Source organism: Metopolophium dirhodum, chromosome 6 (genome assembly GCF_019925205.1).
Source record: "Metopolophium dirhodum isolate CAU chromosome 6, ASM1992520v1, whole genome shotgun sequence".
Lineage (NCBI taxonomy): Eukaryota > Metazoa > Arthropoda > Insecta > Hemiptera > Aphididae > Metopolophium > Metopolophium dirhodum.
The window spans coordinates 6,872,297-6,884,549 of record NC_083565.1 but is presented as its reverse complement, the minus strand read 5'-3'; the positions used below and the strand labels follow the sequence as shown (position 1 = coordinate 6,884,549).

At 29.6% G+C, this 12,253-nt stretch overlaps 1 protein-coding gene across 1 annotated transcript in view; it reads right to left on the bottom strand.

The window, feature by feature from the left end:
- The window catches only part of LOC132946210 (RING finger protein 207-like), a 28,302-nt gene that overhangs the window by 2,160 nt on the left and 13,889 nt on the right, over nt 1-12,253 (bottom strand). Inside the window, exons 2-14 of the mRNA XM_061016087.1 lie at nt 12,071-12,219; nt 11,838-11,944; nt 9,836-9,997; nt 9,602-9,774; nt 7,825-8,016; nt 7,466-7,736; nt 6,836-7,096; nt 6,597-6,760; nt 6,184-6,461; nt 4,723-4,835; nt 4,548-4,644; nt 3,930-4,179; nt 1,117-3,110 (exon numbers count right to left, since the gene is read on the bottom strand). Coding sequence (XP_060872070.1) covers nt 2,792-3,110; nt 3,930-4,179; nt 4,548-4,644; nt 4,723-4,835; nt 6,184-6,461; nt 6,597-6,760; nt 6,836-7,096; nt 7,466-7,736; nt 7,825-8,016; nt 9,602-9,774; nt 9,836-9,997; nt 11,838-11,944; nt 12,071-12,219 — 2,536 coding nt within the window. The 3' untranslated portion in view covers nt 1,117-2,791. The remainder of the gene's footprint in view (nt 1-1,116; nt 3,111-3,929; nt 4,180-4,547; nt 4,645-4,722; nt 4,836-6,183; nt 6,462-6,596; nt 6,761-6,835; nt 7,097-7,465; nt 7,737-7,824; nt 8,017-9,601; nt 9,775-9,835; nt 9,998-11,837; nt 11,945-12,070; nt 12,220-12,253) is intronic.

Sequence of the window (12,253 nt, the reverse complement as noted above, 5' to 3'; positions counted from 1 at the left end):
GAGAACTATAAATTAATATTATATTAACACATAAAAACTGTAAAAATGTTGTTAATATGGTAAATCCAAATTGATTCACATAAAAATAGATATATTGCAAGATATACTATTAGCTGTAGTAGATTTGTATCATTTGGGAAAGTATTAATGAATATTTTTCAACTCAGTTAAGTTAAGAATATTTTTTCAATTCAACTACAAAGTAAGGTCATAGACATTTTTAATACATAAAATAAGTTTGAATTAGGTAAATAAATACTATTAACTTAACATGATTGAAATTAATAACAAAAGTTCGTTAAAAAAATATTCATTAAAAAGGTATTAAAATAACTAATGAGTGATAATCATTTGGATAGTAATGTACGATTGAATATTATTATGTAGGTAAGTAACTTGGCCTGTACGGCTGTAGGGAATTTATACTAATAATATTTTCTATATTTTACAAACTTAAAACTTATATGAATAATATTTTTAGTGTGGGAAGATATAAAAATTCAAAAGTGGGAATGTTGCGATAAGTTGGCACGGCATCAGTAAATCGGATTTTCCGGAGACTGGGTGAAGTTGCAAATTTAAAAAAAGCCGTTGCAAATTATTGCAAATTGGTTGCAAAAAAGTGACACCGATTTGGAACCGATCGGACGATGTCGGGGTGCCACGTAAATTTGGCACCCCGATGCTATGTTTTTCTGTAGCACCGTAAAAAATGTGTTGCAAATTTAAAAAAAGCCGTTGCAAATTATTGCAAATTGGTTGCAAAAAAGTGACACCGATTTGGAACCGATCGGACGATATCGGGGTGCCACGTAAATTTGGCACCCCGATGCTATGTTTTTCTGTAGCACCGTAAAAAATGTGTTGCAAATTTAAAAAAAGCCGTTGCAAATTATTGAAAATTGGTTGCAAAAAAGTGACACCGATTTGGAGCCTATCGGAAGGTTTCGGGGTGCCACGTGAATTTGGCACCCCAATGCTATGTTTGTCTGTAGCACCGTAAAAAATGTGTTGCAAATTTTTTAATGAGCGTTGCAAATTGTTGCAAAATGGTTGCAAAAAAATGATGTTGATTGGATTCTGATCGAAGAATGTCGGGGTGCCAACTTCACGTACGTATTTTAAAGTTATAAGTGTTTTTGTTTATATAATATCCTCTTGTAAGTTGCTTTAAAATTAAAATGTTGAAAAAAAACCAATGAGAGAGCACAGATAATTTTACTGTCTAAATTGGATGATATAGGTCGATTTACTCTAAAATTAAAAACAACAAAACTAAATAGGAAATTCAGAAAGTAAATTTTGTATGTCAGATATATCATAAGACATTAGGTATAAGATATAATACATTGAATTAAAGTGAAGTGTCCTCTAAATGACTTAAGTAAACACATTGTTTATTTTAATATTGTAATTTAAGTAATAACATAAATATGAGTATCTATAAACTATATATATAAGGTTTAAAATAAAATTAAAATTAATTTAATTGCATAGAGTAAAAATTCTAGTACCATTGATTGTGCTAGGTAACTTATGATAACAAGATATACATTAAACTTATTATGAATCATCATTCATCAACACATATTAGATTTTCACAACAAGCTATTAAAAAAGCCTCTATTTGAAAAAAAGAAAAGAAAAAGAAAGAACTTGTTTGATGATTAACTTTAATAGCTACTAAAAATTGAAAATACATCACACCAAAATAAACTATTAACAGTATAAGGATATCGAACATACAATATGAAAACATTTTAGTTTGGTGTGGAAATATTATCTTTATTACATATAGAGTAAAGTGGAAACTGTATAAAGTAGAAACTGTATGATACTTTAAAATATTAGGAATAAGGATTAATTGTTATTTAAGTCCATAATCTAAAAAAGCATGCCAATAAAACAAACAGTATTATAGTGACTATAGTAGTAATGTTAGAAGATACTACGGAATCGCTCGGTATACCAATTTATTTTTTCGTTATAAAGGAGTTTCCGTGTTATAGGGTTTTCCGAGTTATAGGGAGACTAAAATATATGGGATACAAGTTAAACGGTACTGTTATTATTTTTTATTGTAAGGAAATTATCGTCTTAAAGGTAGTCAGTTATAAGCAGGTTTCACTGTATGTATGTGCTTCTCTCACATAGTTAACACTCCATTTCCAATTATTTTGGTCAATTTAACAATTAATAATATATTTGTGTGTCTACAACAAGGATAAATCAGTCATGTAATGTGTAAAATTTAGGTACGTGAATATTTTTGTGCATAATAGAGAAGAATTTTCTGTCGTTCAATATTGAATATTGATAAAATGATAATAGAACGGTAAAAAAATTAACATCATAATGGAATACTAAATATAAAATAACTGCGTTAGATTCATACAAAATAAATAAGTATGCAAATGGGCTATTTTTGCAATAATAATTGAAACATTTAATGAAAGAAATTGTAAAATTTCTAAATTAACTATATTACTTTATAAGATGCAAGTTCCAAAAACAAAAATAATATATAAACATTCAAAACAACTTAATAAGAATGTAAAATCAAATGTTTAATAACCTACAAAAATTTAAAAAAAAATTTAGAACATATTATTTAGTTATCAATATTGAAACAGATATATTTTCTAAAAAAAAAAAAACAGATATTTCATAATAATGTAGGTTATAAAGGTCCAAAAAACTTATAATATTTGGCTTAAGTTATATAATAAATATATTAACACAAATTACACTAATTATAATTATTTTTTATATATATATTAATATATTATTTTTATTGTTCTGCTTTTTTTGATTTTTTATCTAAGGACCGTACTTTATGAAATTCTCTTACAAGTGAACTTACAGCTTCTTCATGTCCTTCAAAACTATCAGCTTTTCGTAATCCGTCTTGGAAAGTATTGAGATCGAATTGACTACGAAAAGATTCTGGATCACGACAAAATTTACTTGGCTCTGGAGTAATCGATTTCTTTCGAGTTGGAAATGTTTCCCACGATCTTTGCTTCCGAACAGGTCCTGTTTTTTTAGATCGACAACGGACTGAATTTGTTGTTCGAGTACATTTATCGCCCTCGGGAGAAGTAATGTGCCTAGAAAATTTCAGACAATTCAATAATTTTTTATAGCAACAAAATATTTTTAATATGTTTTATTATTTGATTAATGATATTTTATACTTTGTACTTATACCGAGATTATTTAAAGCATACCTACTTTACTATTGAGTATATTCAATCACATAAAGTTCTATAAAATGTTACTAATACTCGTCAGTCGTCACTAAGGCTAAGGTTTACAGGTTTACTCAAACTAAGCAAAGCCTAACTCTCAATATATTACTGATTGGTATTAATAATACCGTATTAGTGATAAAGCTATAAAAGTATTTTGAATTTTATTGTAACTTTTTTCAGCTGCACACGGGCAACAACTGAATGAGTAAGTATTTCAGTAGGTATTTGTAATTGTATTTATTTATTTTCGAGATAAATTACAAGTAAGAACTAATATGATAAAGACAAATTGCATTTGCTTTAAGTTAAACTTGTGTTGAAGGTGTATGGTTCTTATTCATAAATTTGTTTTACTGTTTACTAAATTGTTTGGCATATCCAGGGGGGGGAGGTTTAGATAGTGATATTTTGAACATTGAAAATAATATGTTTAGTTTTATTTAAATTCAGCTCGAGTAAATAATTATTTAACATAATAGGTACCAAAGTATGAAGTATGAATTTATTTATTTTGTCTTACCTATTCATATGTTTTAAATGAATATGATACACCTATTTTGTATATATTAAATAATATATCACAATGTCCTATGTCTCTATATCAACAATTTTTTAATAATTTTAGTTTTTTATAAATAACTTGCTAGATGTATAATGTTATTAATATTTTCTAACCGGAACGATATAGATTCTTGGTACATATTAGCACCATCTTCAGTGTCCGAATGTGGATATCTCTTATATTTTCTTGGTGCAGCCACAGGTATAGGCATAGGATCTTGTGCAGGTGGTGGCATTGGTTTCTTGTGAATTCTTCCTCCTTGTTTACGACAAACTTTTGGTCCTTCACAACTGATAGTTTCAACTTCTCCAATCATTCCTTCAACATATTCAAAAGTTTTCTTATGTTCCTGCTTTTGGTATCCTAAAACATATAAACAATTTGACAGTAATTTATTTTAACAGTTAGCAGTTAGTAGTTACTTATATTTATATTTACTATTTGATTAATGTTAGTATCAATTATTGTTTAACAGGTTATGTCAGTATTATAAACGTTATATAGGTAATAAATAAAAATTAAACCCAATAAAAATTCCTTATATACCTAATATAATAATTAACAATTATTAATAAAATTTAAAAAAGTTAATTTTTTTTTTAATTTGATTTTTGAACAATGGATATATGTATATATGATATATGAATATAATATGTATTAGGCACAAAAATAAACTGTTTCATACCAAAAAGACAAAATAATTCATTATAGCAATACAATTTTTAAATTACCTTTATCGTCATCTATAATCTCAACATTCAGTTTTTTTTTCAAATGATCTTTTAAATATTCTCTTAATTTATCACACATCATTTCAGCATTTAAATCCTAAAAATAAGATTAAATACATATTATTGGATGCTAAAAAATATTCTACTTATTAATTTGTAGATTAAAATATAATACCCGTTCATGTATATTTGAAGTCGATTGAGCTGCAAGATGTTGCATATCACGAATATCTATCATTTGGTATAAAGAACATGCTCTTGTATTTTTTACGCATTCTTCACCTGCAACTATTAAATAACTATTAAATAAATATCAAGGAAGAGTATGTTGTATACATATTGTATAATCTATATTATATTATAATATATTATACTAGCTGATCATGCGCACTTCGTTGCCTGTAAAAAATTACAGCTTTTAAAAAAAGTTGTGACTGTTCAACTCCAACTGGGTGCAACTAAGCCTCCCTGGTAGGCAATCCAACTACGTTGGATCACCGTGGACAATATTCAATAGCATATCAAGTAGGCAATGTACGAACATTTGATTTGATGCATGCTTGCACCTAATCTGCCCGATTAACCAATGGCAACCAAATAATAAATACTAATGTCTACTAATTATTTCTCCTATAACCAATAGCAACCATTTATAAACAAACATTTCCCACCGTAAATCTTAAAATACCCGTTAAAGCACCTCCCAGGGTTGGACCTAGGCGGGTGAAAAATACATTACGACCTAATATCATACCTACCAAATAAACGAAAAAATGTCATTAGGGTTAGTCAACCCGTTTTGGAGGAGTGTGATCACAAACACCGTGACACACGATTTTTACATTATATATAGGAAAATTACCAGGCGTTGCCTAGAAAAAAATTGTGATCGTTCAACTCATCTGGATGTAACGCGCTGTGAAAGCAATGTCTTTTTAAGTAAATTATATTATATTTTAAATGTATAGCCATCCCGACCGGTGTTGTCAGTGAAATTCGCTTTAGCAGTATATTATATTATTATCAGGTAGGCAATCTAACTGCGGTAAATCGCGGATCCCGTGTGGTTTTTACGTAAGTGTATATTTTAACTCTAAAGTATCAAAGCTATCCTAAGTTTGTCGTTTTTACTTAATTTAACCTACGGCGGATCAATGCAATCAATTAATACAAAACCCTAACCTAACCTAACCGTACTAAAATCCGATGAATAAAAAAAAACCAAACTATTAATGTAAAATAAGGTAAAACAATGCAAAACATTGGTCCAACCAAAACCGTGGTTCGATCTTGAGACATTCTGTACTAAAATACGTCATTAGTGACATTGCGCCAACAGTTAACAGTTATTATTATTATTAAAACCAATAGCAACAATTTACAAACAAGCATTTCTATTGTAAACCTCAAAAACCTTGTTATTTGAGCACCTCCCCGGGTCGGACCTCTAATTTATCCTTTTTAAATTAACATATCTTCTTCCCAGAGGTCTAATCTATCTCTTTACCAAATATCATCGCAATTGGATGAACGGTTTAGAAATGCATAAAGGACACACACACAGACAATCATTCATTTTTATTATAGATTATATATTGTTATATTTATAGTTAAAAGTCTATAATACTAATCCTACCATTTTTTGGTTTAGATCTAATTGGACAATCTTTTATACGGCCTTCAGACTTGCTTCTCTCTCTAAATTCCTGAAACGTTTTGTCCCGTACGCAGACTTTATCTACTATATGAGATAATACACTCTTAGTAGATTGCGTCTTATGAAAATATAACATTTGTTGATCTTTTTCTCTAACTGGAGTTTCTGGTCTATTATCTTTGGCGTATATTGTGTCAGATAAAGGTGACGAACTGCTCATGCAGTGAGATTCCATTTTGTGGCATCCCATTGGAAATCTACAAAATAAGATGGTAAAATATATTTTAATATTGGAAAATAAACAATATGTATTGATATAAACATAGTTTTCCCATGTCATTAGATATTGAACTATATTTTACATATTATGTTGTACTGGTAAAATATTTAACCTTTGGGTTTGCTGAAGAGAACTTAGTCGATCCAATAAACTCTTTAAATCTGCCATTTCATTATTATTTGGCTTGGATGTCAATCGCTTGACATAAGGATCTAATTGTTGCGCCAATGTTGCTAACTGTTTAACTTCACTTTGCAAATTTGTTATATCAGTCATCTAAAGAATCATATAAATAATTTATTTAAACAATATTAATCTAAGAATTAAACATTTTAAATCATTAAAATATACTTGTGACTGGAATATATCTTGTTCAACGTGAATTCTATATAATTGTTCTTGCCAAATAGTTTGGAACACAGATCTCAATCTTTCTAATTCTATTCTATTTTTATCAAGAGTATCATTTAAACGAAGACAATCTCTGATAATATTTTGATGCCTCAATATCAAAGGAGGCACAGCAGGAGATTTAGTACCTTGGAGAGCTCTTACTTCTCTCTGTAATTCATTTAAACGGTCTTTCACACAACTCAATTGAGTTCCCAGTTCCTAAACAAACATTATTTATAGTATTAATTTAATAACACAAAATATAGTACTCTTGTAGTATGTTCCTACCAAAAAACTGTAGTATGCTACCTATCGGCAAATATGACATACTTACCAACTCTTATATATTATATTATATTTGTATTTTATTTTATTATGAAAAAGTACCTGTAACTTGAGTTATTCACTATAAAAACAGGCAATTAGTATGTGTAGCTCGTGCGGGAAGACAATTTCAGCGTTGGGCAAAATTGCCGCACTAGTGCCGCTCACTTCCCGCACGATATACACAATATATTGTAATATTATTAAACAAAGCATATTATAATATCAGTAAGTGAATAATATATCTATAATTAATGAATTTACCTTGATCTGAGAATCAAAACTTCGACAATGATTAGAAAAAGTACCTTCACCTTCTAGAGCTTTAGCTTTAAGAGCAGAATGTTGTCTTTTACTAGGCAATGTAGAATGTGATAAGTTTAAGTTTTCTTTGGACTTAGCTGCAAGACTGTTTATATTTTTCGATGATTCATATATGCCGGAGTCCATTACATCTGATTTACCAAACCATGGTTCTAAACACTGAGCAAACTCAGAACGGTAATTCGTTTTTATTGTGCTGGTCAATAAAGGCCTGTAAAAAAATATAACTCATTAATCATTGTTATAATATTATTAGGTATATGATGGATTTATGAGCATTCATATCAAATATCAATTACTTTGTCGGCTGTGGAATTTTCACAATAGTATTTAATCGATCGAGCATTAAAGACACAATCTCAAGAAAATGATACTTATTTGAAGTTGATACAAAATTTCTACAAAGAAGAATGTGATGTTGCAAAATTGGAAGCACTGCACTTAAAGTCAAAAGCTGATTACGAAAAGCTCTTTCTTTTATTTCATATTGTCTGCAAATAAAAATAAAAATAAAATAAAATATTGTAATTTTATAAAAAATATATAATTTGTAGGTACAGAAACTACATACGTCAGGCATATAGCGTGAATCTACAAAACTTTACCTCGTGCGGCAATTAATTATGATATGAGTAAGTATATGACTAATTATAAGTGCTAGTTCTATCTGCTGTTAAAAAAAAAACACACTAAGATTTATGTTTCAAGTGTGAATCACAATTGACAACTACCTACATTATAACATCATGTGGATTGTAAGTAGCTCTTTTAGAAGTATAGATACAATTTGATAACAATTTACCATAACTGTCCCAAAAAAAATAATACAATTAAATAGCTGATGTTTGTTTTGCTTCGTCGTATTATTTTTATTACGCATTATGTATCTATGTATCAGACAAACGAAGCGGCGACTGCACAATGGACAATGGTCTAACCACAGAATAAGTTAAAATGTACCTAATTAATTCTATGGTCTGATTGTCTGACTAACAACATTTTCGTCACGTGCAGGCAAATGTATAAGAGTACCTATATATATAGATAGGTTGTTTTTTTATGACTTGCATCAATCGTGATAATGCAACGTAAATTTAAATATAATTTATGTTGGATCAATTTTGAAGGACATTTTTTAAGTATTGTATAATTATTATTTTGAGGATTTTATTTTGTAATATTTAAATGTTTTTGTGTATTTGACTCTTTAGCTGAGCCCTTATATATTATGAAATGATGTATATCAATATATCAAACATCATTCTGGGTTTAAGTAGTAATAGTCGAAAATATGTATTTTATTTTTAAAGCGGATTTTTGAATATTTACCTAGGATAAGTCGGAAACCGGAGTTGATAAAGACGTCTAATGTCTATATATTTTTATTTTGTTAAAAGTGTGTGTTTTTTTCCCAGTCAGGCATTTATCAAAGGTTAGCCCTAGGTATTTGGCTATGTCAGTTTTAGTATTTATAGGTATGTATTCTTATTTGAGTATACTCGTAGTGGCTGGCCACGACAGAGAGAGAAAGTTGTACTGACAGATTTAATTTCGTTAACTTTGACATGCCAGTGGGAGTTTCAGAGATTTGAGATGGTATTGAAGATTTGTTGAGGCTACATTAGAATCAACTATACATGAGTCATGACTGGAGTAAATCACTTTGTCACTCATAAATATCCAAACATTCGTCCACCCATATAAGTTTTTTAGGAATAACAAAGCATAAAGTGTACAATGTAACTTTTAAAAATAAACGATGGGTCTATAATAATAGGTATAGGTACAACATATTTAATTATAAATGTAATATACCAAAATTTTGGTTAACTCAATATATTAAATAAACGGTTCATATCATATTTATTACCATTAAGTATATGTAAATATTATAGTACTCAATGCTATATTACGAGTTTTTTACCTAATACTAATATGTGTAAACTAGTAAATATATTATATTAGTAATATTATTACCTACATAGTATTATTAATTATTGATTTTAATACGCTACAAATTGTGTCCAGAATCCAGATCAATAATAATAATAGAACGAAAACAATAAGTAAAATTACCGTTGGACTTCCAAGTGCATATCGGTTTGTATTTTATTGATGGCATCGTGGAGAGTTTGCACGAAATTGTGTATAGTCATTTTCTCCGTGTCTGTATTTTGCCGTAGTTCTTCTAGGAGCGTGTGACATGCCACTACGCCCTCGCGGATTGTACTCTGCATGTCGTAGACCGACTGAAACACGTTTTCCAATTAATACACGTGTTTGACGACAACACAATCAAAAACCACTTACTAAAAGGGCTCTATCTAATTTTTTCAAGTTTTGATTATAAGCTACGTCTATGTCTACACATGCCTTGCGACTCTCGGGAGGCTTTTCACGTACGCAACTGGTACAGATCACGTGTTTCTGAGTACTCGAAAAATAGCTGATCTTTTCGTCGTGCTTTGGACACTACGGAAACGTTTTTAATATATACAGTTTAAAAACAATATCACTTTTTATACTATGTTCCTACCTACTTATTATTATATTTACACGCGTTCTACAAACGTCTATAGAAATATTAAAATATCTCCATATCTATGACAATGTAATATTATTTTATATTTATTTATTATAATAGTACCCATATAAGTCCGGATTGAAAGAGGGGTATAATCAAAGCGTATAAAGCTGGATCCCTACGTTAAAATGTCGGTTAAAAAATGTTTTCATATCATGAAGATTTGTAGTACCAGTGGCGTATTTACGGGGGTGAGGGATAAAGAAGAGATCATCCCCCTCCATAGGCTATATAATATATTATGCAAAAGTTTTCGGAGTCCTAACTTAGGGCCTTTTACTTTAAAGGAGGGGCTACTGCCCCCCCCCCCCCCCCAAGACAAAAACCTAAATACGCCACTATGTAGTATTAATCCAAAATGTATGTTCCTATATTAAATACCAGCTATAGGCTATATAGGTACTTAATATGATACCGCCAAGTTGTATGATATATTTTTATAAGTTCATATCTATATAATATGTGTATATTTTCTTTGATGGAGATCAAATAAAAAAGTGTAATATTGTTAAGTAGTGGTCCCTCAGTCAACCCCTTAACAAAATATGCCTGGGCACGCAATTGAGTAGTGAGTACACAACAATACTGTAATAAACAATAATATATTATAGTATACAATACATATATTATTATGTATTAATATTATAATAAATATTAAAATGTTTTGTTATTTCCATATTTCAATATTTATTGACTATTGTTATTGCAATTGTATTATTACTATTTGTCGTGTTATAATACGTAAAATAAAAAAAAGTTTTTAAAATATTATCTTATTGCTAATATTCCTTACCTAACCTAGCCTATAGGCTATTGTAATTTGTAGGTATAACCCAAAGACCTTCATAATTTCATTATTTTTCTAATATTTTCCAGCGGAAATATATTAGTAATGTGTAAATAATTTAGGCATGTGAATGTGTCATATAGTCACACACTCACACAACTGTCACAACTACACAAGTATTTAGGCACTATTTTATTTGTTATATTTACATACTATACTGCATATGTACATTATATAATGCATTTTATCCTTCTAATAGTGTGTAGTAGGGTGGCGAAGGTAAAAAAATTCTCAACCTATAGGTAGGTGTATATTATTGAAGTCAGGGTCATAATGTTTCCCTACATAATAGTTACGCTTCTAGGTCTAAGACCAACAATTATAGCTTCATAATGGTCCGTGAAACTATACAGAGCAGTGGTATTCAATTTTGTTGGACTTGCAACCTATTTTAGTTGTTATATTTTTTTTTTTGGCCTAGGTACTAATTTAACCTAGTTAAAAAAAAATTTAGGTACATCAATAGTATGTGTTAGAACTTAAAACGGACCATTTTTTTAATATTTAGTATGATTATTATAATTAAGTTAATTTTATTTGCTTTGTTAAATTGAATGAAATACATTTTAAGAACTTGTAAATTCACTCTACATATTAAAAGTAATAACACCGGCCACAGGATTGTTTCTACTATAAACGTAAATTTGTATGTTGTCCGTGGGTCAGAGACAAAACAAATAGTGCGCTATAATAACATCTTAAGTTTTTAATCATATACAATTATATTTTTTAATTATTGTAAATGTATATGTATACCTATATCGCAACCCATTGACCACCAATAATTCCAATAATTAAATATCACTACTCTAAAGGACTTAATCCGAGCTTATAGTGGTACACTGGTATATTATGTGTTTTTGTGCATGTGTGTGGCTTACTATTTCTGTTTTGTCCGCCAAGCGCTTGGACATTTGCACAATGTCGTGTGACGAAAACATTTTTGCACGGTGAGTGTTTTCTCGGCAGGGCTTGCACAAGGCTTGACCTACAAAGTCGATGATAATTTATTTTTTTTAATAGGTACAAATACAGAGTAAACCCTCTACCCACCCAAGGGTATTGGGTGAATAGGACGTGGGAGGTTTATTATAAAACACTCATGCATGCTTACCACAAGTGGAGCAAAAATACATTGAGGACGGTTCGCGTTTGTCGCAATTGGAGCAAGGGGGGTTCTCAACGTTCACCATATCGATCAATTTGCACATCAAATAGTCGGGTGGTGGTAACTGTACGCCTTCTTTCAACGTTGTTTGTGTTCTAAATTTAAAAATAAATTATAAATTATAAACAA